Source organism: Lepisosteus platostomus, chromosome 7 (assembly GCF_059453375.1).
Source record: "Lepisosteus platostomus isolate fLepPlt1 chromosome 7, fLepPlt1.hap1, whole genome shotgun sequence".
NCBI lineage: Eukaryota > Metazoa > Chordata > Actinopteri > Semionotiformes > Lepisosteidae > Lepisosteus > Lepisosteus platostomus.
Genome location: NC_142617.1, coordinates 37,608,791 through 37,628,572, shown reverse-complemented (window position 1 = coordinate 37,628,572; position 19,782 = coordinate 37,608,791). Strand labels below are relative to the sequence as shown.

At 40.4% G+C, this 19,782-nt stretch overlaps 1 protein-coding gene across 2 annotated transcripts in view; it reads right to left on the bottom strand.

Moving 5' to 3' along the window:
* Positions 1–19,782, bottom strand: part of plxna2 (plexin A2) — a 225,532-nt gene that overhangs the window by 26,092 nt on the left and 179,658 nt on the right. For both annotated transcript variants that reach the window (XM_088640137.1, XM_088640138.1), the window contains exons 18-22: positions 13,365–13,604; positions 12,447–12,590; positions 11,534–11,768; positions 8,165–8,307; positions 7,220–7,488 (exon numbers count right to left, since the gene is read on the bottom strand). In XM_088640137.1, the coding sequence (XP_088496263.1) occupies positions 7,220–7,488; positions 8,165–8,307; positions 11,534–11,768; positions 12,447–12,590; positions 13,365–13,604 (1,031 nt within the window). The remainder of the gene's footprint in view (positions 1–7,219; positions 7,489–8,164; positions 8,308–11,533; positions 11,769–12,446; positions 12,591–13,364; positions 13,605–19,782) is intronic.

Here is a 19,782-nt window from a genome sequence, read left to right as displayed (position 1 = left end):
AAGCATTTCTGCATGATTATTATTATCAGTTTATGTACTAGTATGGTCTGATTATTATTATCAAGTGAGCTAATAGTAGTGGTGGCAGTATTAGTGGTATCAGTATTAAAATTATTTTTCAACTTGATAGTGACGCCAAGATCTCATTCTAATTGAGTATATTGGGGATACTGACCTGCCCTGTCCAGATCTCTGTAGGTGGCCAAGCACTTTGCTGTGACACAAGGCACCACAGTTGAGTCTCTATGTTCAATATAGCTGGGAGGTGGCATCCAAACATCCCTATCGATTGAAAGGACTTGTATTCACCTGAAGTTGGGACCCTTTAATTCATTTAGATCAACCTTGAAGAAAGATGTGAAGACGGGGGTTTGAATTTAATCTTTTCTGTAGGGGGTTAAGACTTCCAAGTCACAAGCTGGGGTTTATGGCAGGAAAGGGGGTTAACTGATAAGGATTGCAGATGCCAGCTAGGAACCCCCCTGGGTGTAATGTTAAACTGACCATTTGCCCAGAACATCGTAAACTGGCCAAATACCATGAACCCCCCTCTTTACCATCAGACCGAGTGACGTCAGAAACGGAGAAGAAAACACTATATAACCCAAAAGTTTGTAACAGTACGTGGAACAATACTTCGGTTTTGTTGTTTCTTGCGGGAAACAAGACTTCGGCTTTATTGTTCCTTGCATGCAATAAACTCATCTGTTTTACTTCATCTCGGGATCAAGAACCTTATTTCTTCTGTTACAACAACCTGTACTTCCAGAGCTCTCCTTCCTTCAGAATAAGGGGATGGATTATTCCAGCAGACTTTATGAGCACTGGTTGGTTGCACTAAGATCTTCATTTTCAGCAAGCAGTTATAAAAAACACATTTTAAAACACAAGGGTCCTATTGTTTTGCTTTGATGATGCTGAACAAAAGCATGGTGCAATCTGAATCAATATGTTCCATTCAAACTTCAGTTTAATAAAAATAACAGTAGGCACTGTTTCTCATTATTTCCCATTGTGAGCTGAGAGGGAATGCATTAAAAGTAAATGGAAGCTATTAAACAGTTTAATAAGCTCATGCAAACCCTAAGAAGGGAACAGAATAAATCCTTTTGTATGGAGCTGTGTGGAGTGAATTTAATTTCTCAGTGTTTCAATTGCAGAAAAAATCCTTTCAGTCTGCTATCCCACCCCCGCTCTCCCATGTCCCCCTTCCCTCTGTTGCTTCTAATTGAGTTTCATTAATGAACATCAGGGTTTCATTATCCTATACTGCATTAGGAAGGAGTTCTCTTAATTCTGGTAAATAGGCTCAAGTGCTTGATTAGAAAAGCTGGAACATCATATGTGAAAATGCATTCTAGTAATAAACCATTGCCTTGTTCTGGATGGATGGCAATCTTATTAGAAACATAAAGAAACAAATGAAATGTTATAAAAAGAGACGGGCATAGCTCAGAGCGATGGAGCTGTTCCTATTTTAGCACTCGTGCTCTGTAGAAATAAAGAGAGAGAGGCTGGGAGAGTTTTTACTGTTCCTCTGCATCAGAATTGTGCACTGACTGCCCAGTTACCCTGCCTCTTTCTGAATGGTCTCCAGGGCCGTTACAGGGCTGGGACTCTCTGGCAGAACCCTATGCCTATGGCTCTCGCGCTGCCCCTCGATCACAGTGCAGGCACAGCTAACGAGAACAACTGCTAGCAGCAGAAGAACACTGACAGAGCCACAAGAAAAAGAAAGCTTTACAAAACGAAAAGATCGGATTGTGTAACAGCCTCTAAACCACAATGTCTCTGCGGACCATTTATACGAATAAAATAAAAAAAAGTACTCCAAGCCTAGACCTGGTCCTCTATTTGAATATAAAGCATTTTGGAATATATTATTTAAATGGGAACAGCAGTGTTCTGTTTGAATACGTTCCTGTGAAGGAAAAAAGAAGCAACTGCCTGTGTTATAAAAGTACAGCAGCTTTGATGGCGTGTTTAGAAAGAGTAGACTACTGAATTCTGTGGAGAAACAGGCTTTCTGGGACCTACACTTTTTGTGTTTAAACCAAAGCCTAAAAGATGATTTTCAATAAGGGATAAAACCTGACTTCAAACTATAAAGGTCTTCAGGCACACAGCATGTATACACAGCAACCAAATCAAACCGATCACTAGTATTAAGATCCAAGTGTCTTTTTTTCCCTTTCTACACAAGTTTTTATGCAATCTCACAGCACCAATCTTACATTTAAAGTAGAAAAATGGTATCTAGTTCTAGGTCTGGGGAGCTGGTGTATCTGCAGGGTTTTTTTAGGTTTCTCCAAAGCATCAGCATGTGCAGACCAAGGAGAAGCTGTTCATTTGGTTCAATTAAGCCAGTAATTAACCGATTTATCTCATGACACGCTGAGTTGGAATGAACACTTGCAGACACTCTGGCTCTCTTGGACCAGAATTGTATAACCCTGGTGCAGAGGAGGAATACTGAAGAAGCCAGCAATGGTAGCATGTAAAGTTAAATACCCCTTTTAGCCTTCATGGTGTTTCAGTATGTATAAAACAGTGTTTCTGGTAAACATCTGTACATAGGAGCCACTGCAATGACAAGTTAAAAACGGAAGAAACCTGTGAAAGAGAGCACAGAGAACAGGTATAACTCTGTTATGTAGGACTGTTATATTGACCTCTGCACATGAGTAGCACACAGCATGCATGCTTCTATGCACATCACATTATTATCGAGAAACTATAATAACTTTCTCCCGCAAGTCGATCCCTGAAACACAGGCACTGTAATTGAATATGCAGAGACCAAAAGCAATACTGTCATTGCAGACATGCCTAACTTTAACAAAAAGATGGGTGCTTCTGCCTTCACATTTGGGCCCACTGGAGCGATCACAAAGGTAACTCTGCTAACAGTTATGACTGGTGTCACACCTTGAACAGTGCGCATCATACCCTAAATGAAGGGTGTCTTTTTGATAAGAGTTGGCACACAAATATCTACCTCTACACCTTGAGAAAACAGCAGACAAAAAAGGTACATCTTACAAAATGTGAAAATTAATTCTAGAGTCTGTGTTCTCTGCTGTTAATAGAAGCTGATATTTATTGTAATAATTGTCCAGGCTGGCATTTTTCCCTTTTTTTCCTTATTTGATCATGCCCGACAGACTCTACTCTCTCTCCTCCCTACTGCTGTGCTGTAGGAATAGAAGTCTGTCCTGGCTGTCTGTTGTTTGGGGCTGAATATTTTTTCTTTATCTTCTCTCTTTGCTTTTCAAGGCCCACATACAGTATTAAAGACAAGATGGGTTATAATCAGCTTCACTGCTATGCCTCTCCAAAACTCAGCTAGGGTGCTAATTGCACGCTCAGTATGCTCGCCAGCACATGCATATTTGCCAGTCATTATTATTGTGACTACTGTTAATTTTTTATCCCACAGGAGCATTGCTAAAGGAAATTTGGGAAAGGATTTTGAATGCAAGCCCAAAGGTTATTGCATTACCTGCTGTATCAACCAGTCACCATGTAGAAATAATGTCTCACTCTCATCTCTAATTATAAGCAGATAAACGGTCATTGAAATGGCTTAAGTACATTTCATATTTTGTTGTTCACATTTCACAAAATGTATCCTGCTTTCAAAATGTATTCAAAATCCCTTTCTTATTTTGATATTCGCATATGGTATATGCCATTTTGATAGTTTGCCTTTTTATTTTTGTGTTTTAAACTGAAATGTAATATGTGTCTAGAATCCAATATAAACTCCCCCCATCTCAAGCCTCTGTCTCACTTCTCCTCTGCCTGTCTGTATTCGTATTTCAAAAACATCCATAGAAATCTTATGAAAGATTCTTCCTAACTGGAAAATTGACCCTTCTTGTTCCAAGCAGTGGCTCTTCACCTTTATTTAACTGATTTAAATCACTGTCTTTGAATATGGACGCAAAAGACAGGAGTGTGGAAAAATTGTTAATTACAGTGAGAGTGCCTGGCGCATAGCTAATGCACTGAGAACTGAGGAAAACAGCTAAAATATGCAGCTTCAACTGGCCAGTGCACAGCCCTGCTGTATTAAGGTGTGTAGCTTTGACTATCCTGAACCTAATAGCCTGGTTCATTCAAGTGTGTAGTTTTGACTGGCCAGGGCATTACGCAGTCCTATTGCATAAAAGTGTGTAGCCTTGATTGGTCTGGGCATTACAAATCTCTTTTGAATTAAAGAGCATAATCATGGCTGGTCTGGGAAATATACAGCCCTGCTGTATTACACAGTTTCTTGAAGGACCACAGGGAATTGGCTTCACATTCATGGCTGGGTGGCTTGCTCCTGATGTCATCATCCCTTTTTGTATAGAAGTGCTTCCTGTTCTCTACTCTTAAACCCACATTTCTTTACTCCACTCATGTGTTCATGCGTGGTTCATTCTTGACCGTCAGGAAATCCATTTCATTTTCTTCTCAAGATTTTGAATACTTCTGTAAAGTATCCTCATTAATTTTGCTGCTTATTATGAAAGTTTCTCTGTCTGGAGAATTCCTGAGCTGCTTGTTCTTGTTTGAACCAATTCCAGAGCAGCAACATTCGTCTTTGCAATTCGGCAACACCAAAATTGGACTGTTTCCAAAAGACGTCATACTAATGCAATATACAATTGTTTCGTAACTTCCCAGGAATACATGAGGCATTGATTGATTTAAAATTAAGCAGGTAATAATACTATGGGGTGAAATTCAACCACTTGCAAAAAAGAAAATGAAAATTAAGTTATACAAGGAACTTTCCTACACTGTTCTGATCTGAAGAAATATTGAGTGGTATCAAGCTTTTCACCATAGAATCGGGCTGAACAGTGTAACAAAAGTCATAATTTATAGCAAGCTGCTCGGCTTCAATGGGGGTGTTGAGTAAGAAAGGTTTGTCAGATCCCAGGATTCTCTCTCGCTTTTACCCGTCTCCTCTACAGACACAGATAAAGTGACAGGAATGTCTGTTCACTCACTGTGGAGCTGCATTCCACACCTCTGCTAATTAGGCTCTGACCACTGCTGGGGACTTTGTAATCTTAATTTTGCCTTTTATGTTTATTATCGTTGCTGGGGAACAATCCATACGAACAAATACCAGTGGAATTCTACACAGTGCGGAGACTCTCCGGAGGAGATGCTTCCACAGGGAGAATTCCCGATAGAGACTGTAGAGAATTTCAAAGAGGGGGTAATGATTTTCTTATTTTCCTGCCTTGGCTCTCTCCCTCTCTCTCAGTCCATGAGCATAAGTCAATCAAGGAAATATTCACAGGTGCACTTGGTAGGTGAACAGAATCCGAGCAGTAAAATATACTGCCTTCCATCTGAACAGACCCTCTTGCCTTTTCCACGCCTGCAGTTGCAGAGCATGTTAGCCTGGGTTTGTGTGTGGAGAGGGTGTTGTGCTTTCCTTCGCGCAGTCAAACAGAATAAATAAACGCGATGGAACATTTCCTTCCCAGACAGCTGCTTGTACTAGTGCATTACCCAGAAGCCTCAAGGTTACAATGTGGTTTCATTTTAGTTTACATCAAAATCCATCTCTATTAAATTTCTCTGTAAATGAAAGCAAAACAGTTGCTTTATTTCTGATTCAGTGTTCCACATTTTAACCAGCTTTTGGCAGCAAGAGTAATTTAAAAAAGCATTGCAAATCGATAATCCCTAATGCTTAAAAATGAATGTAATCTAAAACTATGGAACACTTAGCCTCAAGCTTCTTCAGGACAAGGCTTGGGAGACCTTAGGAGATTACAGTATTATGTTCCTACTAAAGAAAATAATGAAAAAATACTGGGCTGTAACTGTCCATCTGTCATAGAAGAGTAACAGTGTAATCTAACTTGATACACCTCAGTTGTTAGCTTGGAGACTTATTTATTTATTTACTTTTCCTCTTGGCACCCGGCATTACATTAAATAACACGAGGGGAAATCAGCACCAAGACTGAAATATCTTCCAGGGTGGAATTCTGACATCTCCCAAACATGAAAGAAATTAGCTTTTGTTCTGTCAGGCTAGGCTGAAGCGACAAATTCTAAATGGTGCATTTGAACTGTCAGGTTCTTCTCCAGTGGAGACACATATATATTTTTTTTCATTTGGGGGTGTCTTTTATTAACAACACTGTTGAAGCAGCAATGGCTTTCGCTTAGCCTGTCCATATATTTAATGAGGCCCTGAACATGTCATCTCCTCCTTCCCCCCTCCTTAAAGATTTAACACACCTGTCTCTTCACACAGTCGCGGAAAAAAAAACAAGATCTTAAATTCAAAGGAAAAAATACAAACTGGAGCTGCTATTAAATTTTTCATAGCCTGCACACAGTCTAAGTGAGGCTGACAACACTAATACAGACTCAGTAAGTCTGGGTGGTAGGAGTAAAGTGAAGGGATCTCTCACCTCTCAGAATGTGCTGAATATTACATTGCCTCGTCAAAAAAATATAAAAAATAGATAATTGGTTAAGCAGGCCAGAATACATGGCAACAGGGATTTGACACACACTGTCTCTCCACATCATCGGGGCACTGGGGTTATGAACTTCTCCACCATTTGCACAGGCTGACCCAGACAAAGAACGAATCAGACATCCTGCCTTCCAGCCCAGTGCCTCCCCATCCAGCCTCACAAGGAGACGTCCACAGGCTTCTGGAAATACAGAGGCTTTGTGTCTTACGGCTAAATGTACAGTCCTTGTTGTTATGTTCGAAACCTCAACCAATAAGAACTGGTGGTTGGTAAAATGACATTTTCCTCTCTTTCTGTTCACAAGACAACTCCAGCAGCAAACAACAGTCAAAGTCCAAGAGCGACATAAAAACAGTTGGGTCTAGAAAAGAGATTAAGAAAGAAAACCCATTGAGGCTTGGCTCTTGTAGCACCTACAGTACAGTTAGATTTGCCACAGCAGTTTTGTGTCACTCTCTCCAGCTTGCAGCCATCATTTTGTTCTCCCTGCTTGGCACCACTCCCGCCCTAACCCTGCCCTTCTGCCTCCTGTGTTCCCTCATTGCACTCATCCCTCCTTTTTGTGTCTCGGCAACATGACACTGCGATCCGTCCCTCTCTCGCTTGCCCTGCCCTTCCTCCGACTACTTCTTCACGAAGCTGTCTGCTGCCTGTCCTCATGTCTCCCTACATTCCTCCCGTGCCTCCCTGCCCCAGCCCAGGCGACGTGGCCCGACCTGCGCAGCAGCAGCTTGGGGTGGTTCTTGCTCTCCAGGTTCTTGTCGATGAGGTCCGAGAGCAGGTGCTTGAGGACGTCGGTGGCGTACTCCAGCTTGCCCTGCAGGGCAGTCATGATGAGCGAGGCCACGTTGCCGCGGTCCCGCATGGAGAAGCTGCGCTGCAACTCCAGCGTGCGGATGAAGGTCAGAAGGAAGACCTTGTTGTTGATGAGCTGGGCGAACATCTTCAGAGCTTTCTCCACGCTCAGCTGCCCGTTCCCTGGGACCTGGGGCACCAGCAAGCAGAGGGTTACACGTTTCCACAGTCTTTCCTGGACAATTGTGTTCTGTGGCATTTTAACTGTTCTTCCCAGATGCCATTATTACCCTTTAATATCAAATATTTCTCATCGCCCTTGTTCATCTTGCTCAGTTTGCCACTTTCTAAAGCATGTATTATTTAAATTAAGAATTAATGTTTTTTTCCTCCTATAAAAATAGAAACACTCTTACTGTATTCTCCAATCTTTCAGTTACAGCACAATTTAATAGTTTTTCATGTTTCCAGACCTTTTACGACATGCAGGTGTTCTGCAATTAGTACTGGCCTGATGCTGACCTTCACTTTACATAATGAACGCCAGGTTTGGTTACAGGTTAAATATACCAAGGACAGTGTCAACATTCCTCGGCTGAGCTATATTTAACAATTCTGACCACATGTCAATGTGATGTCATCACAAAGAGATAACTTAAACAAGAGAGGGGCTAAAAAACACAAAGTGGAGCACACTGGAGCTTTGTAGTATGTTGCTCTGAATGAGCAGCCATTCAGAAAGATGTTAACTTTCTGATTTGTAAGATGTAAACTAATACTGGGAAATTTGGACATTTCTACTATTTGTTTGTAAGGAGTTGCTAGTTTTAATTTGGCACGGCTGTGTACTGATGATGTGCCCTCACCTCAAGCTCTCTCAACACAGGGTGGTCTTCGATGCCAGGGAACAGCACACGCATGGCGTAGGTGCGGTAGTCCAGGTAGGGAATGCCTGCTCGGTCTAGGTCACTGGTCAGCTCATTGATGTCTGTCTGCAGCTCAGCAAAGGCTGTGGACAGACAGAGAAGAGGTAGGTGGTTAGGAGATTACACAAGGCACTGTCTAGTGCAGCCACTAGAGCTGGGAGCTTCTGAGACAATCATATGTTGGGAAAAAAAACACTAACAAGTTAATGGTATTTCATCAAGCCAGTGCTGATATTTCATGCAAGGGATCCATGAACCTCAGCAATAGCTTTATTCCACATAGTACAGTCAGCTTCCATGATATGGCTTGGTAAGCTCTTCCAAACAAAATCCAGGAACTACAGGAATGAGTCTGTTGCAAGAACATTTGATAACCTGAGGAAAGCCTCAAAAACCTATTCAATTTAGTAAGTTCTGTGTGTGTTCATGTGTGTGTATGTGTGCTGGGAAGGAGCAGTATCGTATCTTACAGAACTCTGTAATTTAGTAATGTCTTCAGAATGCATTGCAAACTCTTTTCTATTTGATTGGTTTTAAAGCTTTTTTTAAAGAACATTAAAATCTGCTGTACAAAAATAAAACCAAACAGATTAAACATTAAAGTAAATGAGTTTGCTCTTTGAAGTAATGTGGATTTTAAAATTCAATAAAACAAAAAAATGCAACTGAACTCTCCTCACTGCAGCAGAAATGCTCACTTACAGTAGCTGTGAGCTGATTCTATAGAAATCAACATCTGAGGGTGCTCTACTCTGACAAAGGTGGAGTAGATCTGCCCACAGGATCACACGATTAGACACACAGAGGGGACAGAATCTAGGTATCTCCCCAAATCCTCCCCACAGGCAACTCACCTGCTCACATCCCATGTTTTAAACATTGCCAGCCTCAAGCAGATACCCATAATCTCTATCAGTCTCCAGTTTAACCATCGTCAGAAAACAAAAAAGCACAAAGAACAAAAATGAAAAGAAACAGACGCATGAGGCTATACCCATAGCCATACTAACTGGGGAGTGGTTCTGACTGCTCCATGTTTTGCTTGTTGTTGTGTTCCATACATTTGAACACATTCACATTCATTCAAATCTGATTATAATACAAAAGATATCTATCTACTGTATACTATACATTGCTCTGCTTTTTCAAGGTTCTTCTACGTGGTTTTTATTAAGCAGAGAAGCCAAGCAGGAACCTAGGAAGAAGGCCGACACAGTTTGATACATCTGCCTGAGCTCTAACTGAGTCCTAGGGGACCAAACCGGGATTAATATCCTCCTGTAAACACTGGATGGTTGCTATGGATACCACTTCCAAGGCGCAGCGAAACGAGCTGCTCGGGAATCTGAGCGAAAAAAACCGAGGAGAAAACGGCACAGAAAAAAAAAAGTTATTACAGGTGATACAAATAATCTAGCCCCACTTTTTTTTTGCAACGCATTAACATCACAACTCTCGCTTCAGGGGTTTTCTCACATTAACTCCCATCAGCTCTTCCAGGTTTTTTTCTAGTTTTTTTTTTTAACTGGATGCTTCTCTTTGAGATGGGGGAATGCAATAGTGGTATTTGGAGACAAAAGCTCAATGATCAAAATACTGTACATGGGCAAAGGTCAGGATTTACGCAGCAAATATTAGAAAAAGTTATTTAAGCACTTGCACTCAAAAACAAGATCCAATGCACTTAACACGCCTACTGTATGTACTGCAGAACATAAAAAATATAAGAATTAAGTTTCAGCAGTGAGGAGGTCTTACTGACCATCATGCTTGACTAGCTGTGAATTGATGAAGAATATCATCAAGCCAATTCTTTATGGATCACAGTGAACCAGTACTGAGAACAGAAAGGTGGAACAGAAAGGCAGGACTTGCTAACTATCTATTGTGTCATATGAGGTGAAGCAAAAAGTATGTGCTTTCACAAACTGCAATAAGGGTTTGCAAAATGCACGTTATGAATCGACCCAGCTAGATATCATGCAGAGGAGAAAAGAGCCAAATTGAAAACAGTTTAATCAGCGCAAATGAGTCATGTCTAATGATCCAACCACGCTGGTTCATAAGAATTCATAAGAAACAAACGGTCATGAACACCCTGCGCACTCAAGAGAAAACAAAACAAATTCATGCAAGGAAATCTTAATATTGCTAACCAGCACAGATTAACATGGCATAATGCAGTCTGTGTGTGACAATAAAATCAAAATAAGATGTTCTGGCCAATGTTGAGCAGAGCTGTCTTAAATATTGCCTTCCTTTGGTGAAGACTTTCCACTGAGATCTCCAATTTTCTTGTTACATAATTCTAGCTCGTTAGCATAAAAATGAACATCTTTGCCTAGTATAAATTTAGCCCGGCGCACAGCATGGTTGTCAATGCTGTATAAAATCGGACCAGATTTCATTTGCATGCTGCGAAAAATTATAACAATGATCCTGTGCACTTTTATATAACATTTTTACCTATTATTAAAAGGAAGCATGTTTAAGGAGGATTTTTATTTTGCAGTTTGGTCCTTTTCAGGTTTTAGAATTTCTATAGTGTCTCATTTGTAAGCTGTAATTTGTAACCCTGTGATTGATATTTTATCATAATTAAATTTGTACAGACAGACATGGGGTTAAGATACTATGAAAGTATTTTCTGCTGTTTTCTTTCTGCAAGACACTACAGTTTGTGCAATCTGAAAAGAATTAAACAATACTGAAGTGGGAGTGATCATCAGTGTACTGAAGATACTGATACAGTATGATTTAATTATTTACACAAAGGGTTATGGTTCTCTGGTACAAGATGGTCAGCCATTTTGTTGAAACAAACTGCCTGGGATTCTTTATGAAAATAAGAATATAACGAGGTTGTAAATAAGAGGAGGCCATTTGACCCATCATTCTTTTTGGGATGTTGGTAGAACATATTCCTCCAAGGATGTCATCTACAGTAAGTTGCTTCTTGGAGGTTACCACAGAATCAGCTTCATCAACATGACATGTACCATCTGGCAACTTGTTCCAGACATCTACCACAATTTTACACAAGTTTCTCCAGTTCTCTGTTCTGAGTACATATCTTGTAACATCTAGTTGTGCCTTTAAGTTAAATGCTGAGCAGTAAAGCTAGCCATTAGGTTGACTTTGCCATTTCCTTTCAGGAATAGCATATGGGATCAAGTAAAATCCAATAGCAGAATGGAATAATCATATAGATTATCATTGACAGCTCAATGAATAACTTTCCTAAAGTTAAATAGGTTAGAATGCTTCCTCTCTTGTCTTATGTTTTTATGTAACATGCCCTTGTCTCACCTTCTTTGCACTCCAGGGCCACACGGGACTCCAGGTTGTCCATCTGCATCTGCAGCCTCTTGAGGGTGAGGTCGTTCTCGCGGGACTTGCGTTTGTAGGCGATGAGGACAATGATGACGATGATGAGCAGCAGGCCCCCGCCAGCCACGATGCTGACGATGGCGGGCAAGGTGAGAAGGCTGTCCGAGAGCACGTGCACGGAGCCGGGGGAGACGTGCAGGCCGCCCACCTGGACCTGCACAAAGACAGAAACAGCCCCCCCCTATAAATACGCTGGGATCGGACTCCCCTCCACCAACAGCAGGCAACAAACTTTTCCTGTTAAATCAGACCTTGGCACTGCACAGCTCTACAGAACCGCTGAACTGCCATTTCCCAGTGCTGCAGGAGTTCCAGAGTACACACAACATCATGAGCCCTGGTGGACCCACAGACCCACACTATCTGTTGGTTTTTGTTCCAGCTGAGCCCTTAGTTACACGTTTTTTTGACAATTGTATTGCCATAATAACAATACAATGAATTTAAACTGTGCATTCACAGCTCTTAAGCATGTGAGAGCTTTAAGCTTTGTAGTTTGTAAGTGAAACAAAATCCCATACTTGTGACTCGAAATGAAATGCAAATATTCAATTGAAGCAACGTCTTACTGTACATCAAATAAAGCTTCAATTACCTAAACCAGCAGGTGTGTGGGTCACCAGGACCAGGATTGGGAGTGGTGGATTGGGAAAACAATTGGTAAAGGATCTGTGCTTGCAGAGCAACAGGAGACTAGGGTTGGCACAACGAGGACTGCCGCAGAGGTGGAAAAAATACAAAGGACCATGGAGTAGGTTCTTCAAGGACAGAGAAAAAGACTGAGGAACCGAGATGCCGAGGGAGAGAAGGATAGACAGGCAGTTAAACTGACCAGCACTTTGTGCTGCCCCGTGAGGTTCGGCGGCTCACACAGGAGCTGTGTCTCGGAGACGGTGACAGAGCAGGGTGTCTCCCCGATCAGCACTGTGTAGTTCAGCTTGGCACCTCCTGAGGCTGGTGGCACCAGATTCCTGCCCTGGGGGAAGATAAGAATATACACAGAGGGCTGTTACACTGCAGGCATGTTCTGGCTCACCCACAGCACTGTAAAAATAACAAAAACTGGATATGAATACTGGATACTACTTGTATAAAAATTGTAAAGTAACACATTTTTAATCTTTAATGCTGTTGGCATCTTGTGTGTCTTGGAGACAGAAATCACATCCTTCAGGGTATTCCCAAAATATAATCAACTATCAATTTTACTAGTGTTAGAGATGTTTAAAAAAAAAACGTCACCCATAAAAGTATTTTTGCACTTAAATCCAAAAAGGACAAATGTGGTTTCGCTATTTCCTTTTAATGCCATGGTTGTAACTGTGTTATGACACTTGAGGGCCACAATGTGTTTTTAAATTACTTTACATGATCATTGTGATGAGGGTGATAAAAACCCTATACGGTATATGTAAGCTGCTTTAATTACATATCATAGTGGATCTATATTAACCAACCTGCTTCTATTGTTCCAACAAATTCTAACCCTGTATAACCCAGTTAGGCGTCCTCTATTTACAGAGGCCATTAGGGGTACTGAGAAGAACCAAGCACAAGACAGAGCGAAGATGGAGGTTAACAAACTGAAAGGATGCACTATTAAATTACCATTGTTTGGAATGTGAGAAGACAGACAGAAAGCCATGACTTAACCTAAGCAGATGAACCAGCTGCCCAGAAATCACAGGGGATGAACACAGCACAAAAACGTAAGGATGGATGTGCACGGGTTTCAGTGAATATCTCCTACCTTGAGGATGATGGGGGAGCCAGGCTTCTGCTCCAGGATGCCAGTGACACTGAGGGGCTCAAAGGAAGGGTTAGGGTAGTAGATGAAGTTGGTGTTATTGTAGATAAGGAGCGCCTGGACATTGTTGAAGATGAAGCCAAACTCGTCGGCTCGCTCCACTGCATCAAGACCTGGGCGATACTCTGTTGTGAGGGAGGGGGCCAGACAGGTCATGGTGGTGGAGTTCAGGACTTTACACACCTGGAACAGGAGCAGATGGGAGGAAAGAAGAGTGTCAGAAAGGCTACTGCATACTGGATCATAAATATCTTTGTTTTGGAATCACCAGTTGTTTATAACATTGGTTTTAAGCCTCCAACTTCCAAAGGAGGAACTGTGGACACACCCCCTCCGACATTACTAACTCTTACTGCTAACTATCATTTTACCACAGTACAAACTCCACAATGTGACCAACCACAGCAGACTGAATCCAATTAAGGGTTGTCACAGGGGAATTCTGGTTCCAGTTATGGCCCAGGGATAAGATGTTTTTTATTGACTGTATTATCTTTGTGATCAGTTCCATTATTTTTAATATCTATATGTTGCCATTGGGTCAGACACTTTAACAGACAGTTTGTACTCAAATGACACTCAAATGTATGTTTTCAGTTGTCAGTTATCCTGACAACAGTCAGGCACCACTCTCTTGTTACACGGCTCAGATGATGTTAACTATTTATTATCTTTTTCGGAACATTGATCATATCACCATGCATTTCCCAATGTGATATAGAGACGCTAATGCCAGTGTTCTTCACAGACTTGATTTTTGTAATGTTGTGCTTGCAGGTGTATCCAAGCATGTTCTTAACAAGTTGCAGCATGTTCGGAACTCATCTGCCGTGTTCTCAGTGAAAATTAAAGTGCATAAGCGTATATCACCTGTTTTCAATTCCTTTTACTGGCTCCCTGTAGATTTCAGAATAAAATTGAAAAGGCTGCTGTTCACTCCTAAGGACTTTACTTCTGACAACATCAGTGAACTGTCTTTCTATAAAAATGCCTGTCGTTTGCACTATCTGCCCCTTTTCCAAGAGCAGTGGTTCCCTGTCCCGCTCCTGGTGATCCATGCACCTGTTGGTTTTTGTTCCAGCAGAGTCCTCAGTGACACAATCATGCCCTTCATTGAGTTAATAATTATAAAAAGATTAATTTGAACTGTTCCCAGCTCTTAAGCATTATGGAGCTTTAACATTTGTATTTTGGTAGTGAAATAAAATCCAAAACTAGAAGCAAAATGCAAATATTCAATTGAAGCAACGTCTTAGGTCAAGTAATTGTTCAAATATCTAAAACCAGCAGGTGTGTGTGTGTCACAAGGGCCAGGATTGGAAACCACTGTCATACAGCCAGAAAATCAAGTCAGTCACACTTACAAATATGGCCTTAAAAATTAACATTTAGCATGTAAAACGTAAATTTAGTGTAATTTATGGTATCAAATTGTATGTGCATGTGTACTAGATCCTAGATCTGACTTCCCAAGAAAATCATTATATAAAATAAAGTTGACTACATGGAATATTGTATTTGAAACTTGTCTTGTATACAATGAGATGTTGCTCACTTATAAGTGAATGGATATACACTGTATTGAGAATTGAAAAGAGACACATTTGGTCATTTATATCTTCAGATGATTGGTTTAACAGCAGAACCATATTCTTCTTTGTCAGACTTCAACTTAACTGCAGCCTCAATTTCTCACACCGGTCATTAAATCTTGGTAACAAAATAAATCAATTGAAGTTATAGAAAAAAAATACACATTTTGAATTAAGGACAAAATTTTGAACTTTGTGAAAGTACTGTATGATGCTGCATTGTTGCAAACTTGCATTCAAGAACCCATGAATTGGAATGCACTGTGGCCCTTTCTGCTCACTAGTTACTGTAATGTCTAACATAATGTGGTGTACTGTAGGAGCGAACAACGTTGTGCAGCAGACATTTCACCTCAGAAATGTTCCAATGTGATCTGTATGCAGAGTTAACAAGTAAGTAGTGATTGTCGGCAAAACCATCTCAGAATCAAAAAACAATATTTCCATTGGATTAAAAGATATGTTATTTGCAAGACTGCTTGTTTACAATGTATAAGGCCACACCATGTTACTGGAAGTTTTGTTGTCTCATTCTGAATCGCAGAATGTGGCACTGTGCATACCTGGAAATTAAGTCTATTTTGTGATGTAAATTGGAGGTTTTACAAGTTACTGTGTACATTTAATTTTTTGTGTGATTTGAAATGCACCCATCAGTGCTGATTCTTTCTAAACCCAAAATATAAAGATAGCATTGCAGTTCCCCTTTTAAAGCAGCGGAAAGAGGACAGACATTTTAGATAATCAAAATCAGGCAGGTCAACAGTCAGAGGCTGATGTTGATTATACACAGCTTGAAAGTCAGAAAAGTCATGATCTATAAGAAAAATATAAATGTTTAAGTCAATACAGAGTAAAAATTGGAAATCCAAATACTGTACATAAAATTGAAAGAACACCCAACCAAAACACATAAATGCAAGTTATGCTTGAACTGTACGTAGTCTTCTTGAATTTGAAACTCATTAACGTCTGTCACACAATGCATGGAGCGTGAAGACTGCTGTGTCCTCATCATTACCACAGCATGTAAATAAACTGTTTTTAATGTATGCAAAAAAAGACTCTTCTGCTTTTCACATGTACTGTAGCCACCCCCTCAGTGAATAAACACTCTTCAGACTATGAAGGAGCTTGACACATTCGAGTGGATCTCTTGCCTTCCACACAATCCTTGATAATCTTTATCCTCAAGTCATTCACTTCCACCCCAAATGTACAGCAATGCTGTGGATCTGACTGCTCAATTGCGAATGTGAAATAGGACATATACAAGCTTGAGAAGATCTTACAGCCAGAGCTCAGTGATTTTCTAAATAAAACGTTTTATGAATAGAAGGCAAAATTTCCCCAAGGACCTCCTGACAGAGCAGTAATATCAGTGTAAAAATGAAATCGATCGCTCTAATGCACTCAAGTGCAGGGAGTTTTCATTTTTCCCCCTTCCCAGTTTCTCTGGGGAAAAACTTAATTAGAGCTAAATATCTTCAAAGCTCAATAGAGCCGACCTCACCCCTCCCTTCCTCCACATTCTGGTGAAGAGAAACAGAGGGAAGACAATCAATATGAACTCATTACACCCCAAAACAATGACAAAATTAAAAAGCACAATCACAATGCAGAAGTCATTCTTTGACAGAGTAATGCTCCTAAAAAGCTAGGCACATGCATGGAAGTTTAGAATAGAAACTGCAAAACACATGTTTCTACTGGATTTATGGAGATGTTCGCTGTGCTAATTCACTGTGCATAAATTAGGATTTAATTATTAGGAAGCTGTTGCAGCATCTTCCCACAGAGCGTACAGCAAGTTCAGATGAAAGTCATTTCATCCCACAACAAATTTCCATAGAGGTAATACTACAATCAGAGAGTAATTTCTGTGCTGGAAGACTTCAGTGTCAAACACTGGAGTACTATTAGAAAAATGCTAACAATCATGCACTGTAAATGTAGGCTGTAAGAAGTGGAATGGACAAGATGAATAAATGAGAATATGTAATAAATGACATACAATATGGACTTATATTGCAATATGGTAAAGCTTTATAGTCTTAAATTATATTTCCATTCTTATACACTGTTGTTTTTAATCTTTTAACCAGGTACTGTAGGTCATTTGACAGCAAGTTACATTTTACAGCGATGATCTGAAGAGCACTCATTTACTGTATACTGTATAAAATTTTTCTGGAGCAATATGAGTGGAGAGCCTTGTTTTAATGTACAACCGCAGCATTTCTCGCAGGATTTGAATCCATCTGACTTTCCAGAGTCCAGAGCCCTAACCTTCATTGAAAAAACACACCTGTACCACCATGCATCCTCTCACTCACTGCTGGAAGTTGTTCAACAAGATACTGCAGTGCCCAGGTTGCACTCTGACAGACTGGACTTGGAGACCTGTTCTGCTAGGAGCTTAGCTCTGGGGTTACGCACCTACGACTGTGTAAAAGACCTTTCACAGAAATAGGAGATAAAATAATTCTAATAAATTTTATTCATTAAACCCAACAGGTAGACACAAAGGTTTAATAAAAACTTGAGAGGTTGGGCTATATGATCCAGGTGTCACGGGTTCGAACCTGGGTTATGTGACTAGTCGACTGTGATTGGGATTCTCTAAGCAGTTGTGTGTAAGGAGCTGAGGGCAGGGTGGGATCAGTCAGCTGGGGATCTCTCAGACCTTGACAAACATGCAGAGCTGTCAGTGAGGAACTGGCTTCTCCTCTTAACAGTGCTAAACCTCCAATATGGGTGTTTGTGTCACTTGTGAGGTCTTGTAAGATGAGTGGCATGAAGGAGGGCAGGTCTACTATTACCACCGCTACTCCTACTACTAATGAAGATTTATTACCTCCCTTACTAGCAGAAATTGAAGAATTTTTATTGGACTAAAGGAGAATTTGAAAACTTTAAACCAGCCAGACTGAACAATGGAGCCGAGCCACAACATCAGGATTAACCCAGGTATTCTAACAAAAAACACCACAGAGGATCTTTAATGAGCAGCTAGTCAGGATCTTGATTTAACTCGGAAATTCCAGTCCAGACGAAAGAGCGCCACCTTCTGGCCAAGCAACAACCTGGCATGGCACAACCTGGAGTTCTCCAATCCCTCTGATCAGATACTGCCCTGCCTTTCTCTCATGTCTCTCCTATTCTCTCCTTCTTGTGGTGTTGGTGTGTCTTCTCTTTGAAGGTCTTTTAGTACTATTAAACTGAATAATAAAATAATATATATATATATAACCTTCTCCAAAACAGCTTGTTAAACTTTAGCTGTAAGTGTTTTTACTGGACTGAAATACTCCCATTGCCTAGTGTGTTAAAAAGTTCAATGAAGTGAGGAATGGAAGACCAGCACATAGGTTTCAGGTAGTTATTTCCAAAATATGGTATTTGGAATAAGTTCTTTAAAAATCCAAGCACAGATGCTTTCACAGTTATGCACCCTATGTTATTTGAAAACTCAATGCACTCCCAAGTTTTCCTAACCCACTCTACCATCTGCTTCGCCATAATTTGATGCTGTAATTTTTTTTAGCAACACACAGTCTTTGCACCAAGTTTTTCTGAGAGTTGTGCTCTGACAGCAGATGTCGGATCTGGAAGGCACGCTGCCCGCAAGCAAAGTGCGAACTCAACAGCGAAGATTAATGCTACGTATTTAAACCCAAATTTCAGCAAAAGGAAAACAGGTTGCTAAGTCAACACCACAACTTGTCAGTGCCGAAACATCCTTGGGAGTGAGCACATAATATAGTTATGAATAAACTGACATCAAGGGAAAAGCAGAGAGAAGTAATGCCTAGCAATCAAGGTGTAATTCGGTGTTCATTACCGTGATCTATGTTGCCTGATACACTGGGCTGTGCAGAAAGAGTTCCTTTTATCACAAGGCACAGTCCTTGAACATGAATGTCTGCTGTAAACCTTGCAGACACTCCCCTGTGACGATGTCTTAAGGTTGATGGCAATAAAATGGCCTAATGAGCTTTCCCCTGACCCTCTCTAATTAAAAAAAAAACTCAAATTAACATTTGCATTTCTATCATGTTTTCAGATTTCTACTTGAAGGGAGAAGGGAGAAGAGAGAAATCCCAAACACTGAGCAGATTTTAGCTGTTACAGAAGAAGACATCAGCACTGAGCTCTCTTTACTTAAAGTTCTTTGTTTGTTAGAAGTAACTTTTAAGAAAACATATAGATTAAATTAGAAAAAAAGCTTAGATGCAACCATTAAGTGGAGTTATTACTATAATTCTCCAGGCACTTTCAACTCATAAAAATTGTGTTTTCATACATGTGCCCACAAGTGGATATACAGTAGTATACAGATACCCTTTATCTGAAACAAGGTTATTTGCTAATCGATTATGTCTAATAGTGATTAAACCAGTGGTAGCAGTAAAGCAGTTATGATATTCTTATTTAACTGATGAGGCATTCAGGGTGCCAATACCCACTGGATATTGTGCAGTGTTATAAGACTCATGGCAGATAATATAAGAATGAATTTACAGATGCTGAAGTTCAGCTGATGAACAGAAAGCCGAATGAACAGAAGTCATTTTAACACATTTCCTGCAACCTATAGCTGTTAAGGTATAGTTGTACTTCACTGTGTTATAATGAATAAGAATGGCACTGTGCTATAGTTACTTGGTAATGCACATTAGTAAAACAAAAGGTACTGTCCTGTGTTGCTGCCAATGAATAATGAACCCTACTGTGCTGCAGTCATTACATACTTGTAATAGGACTGC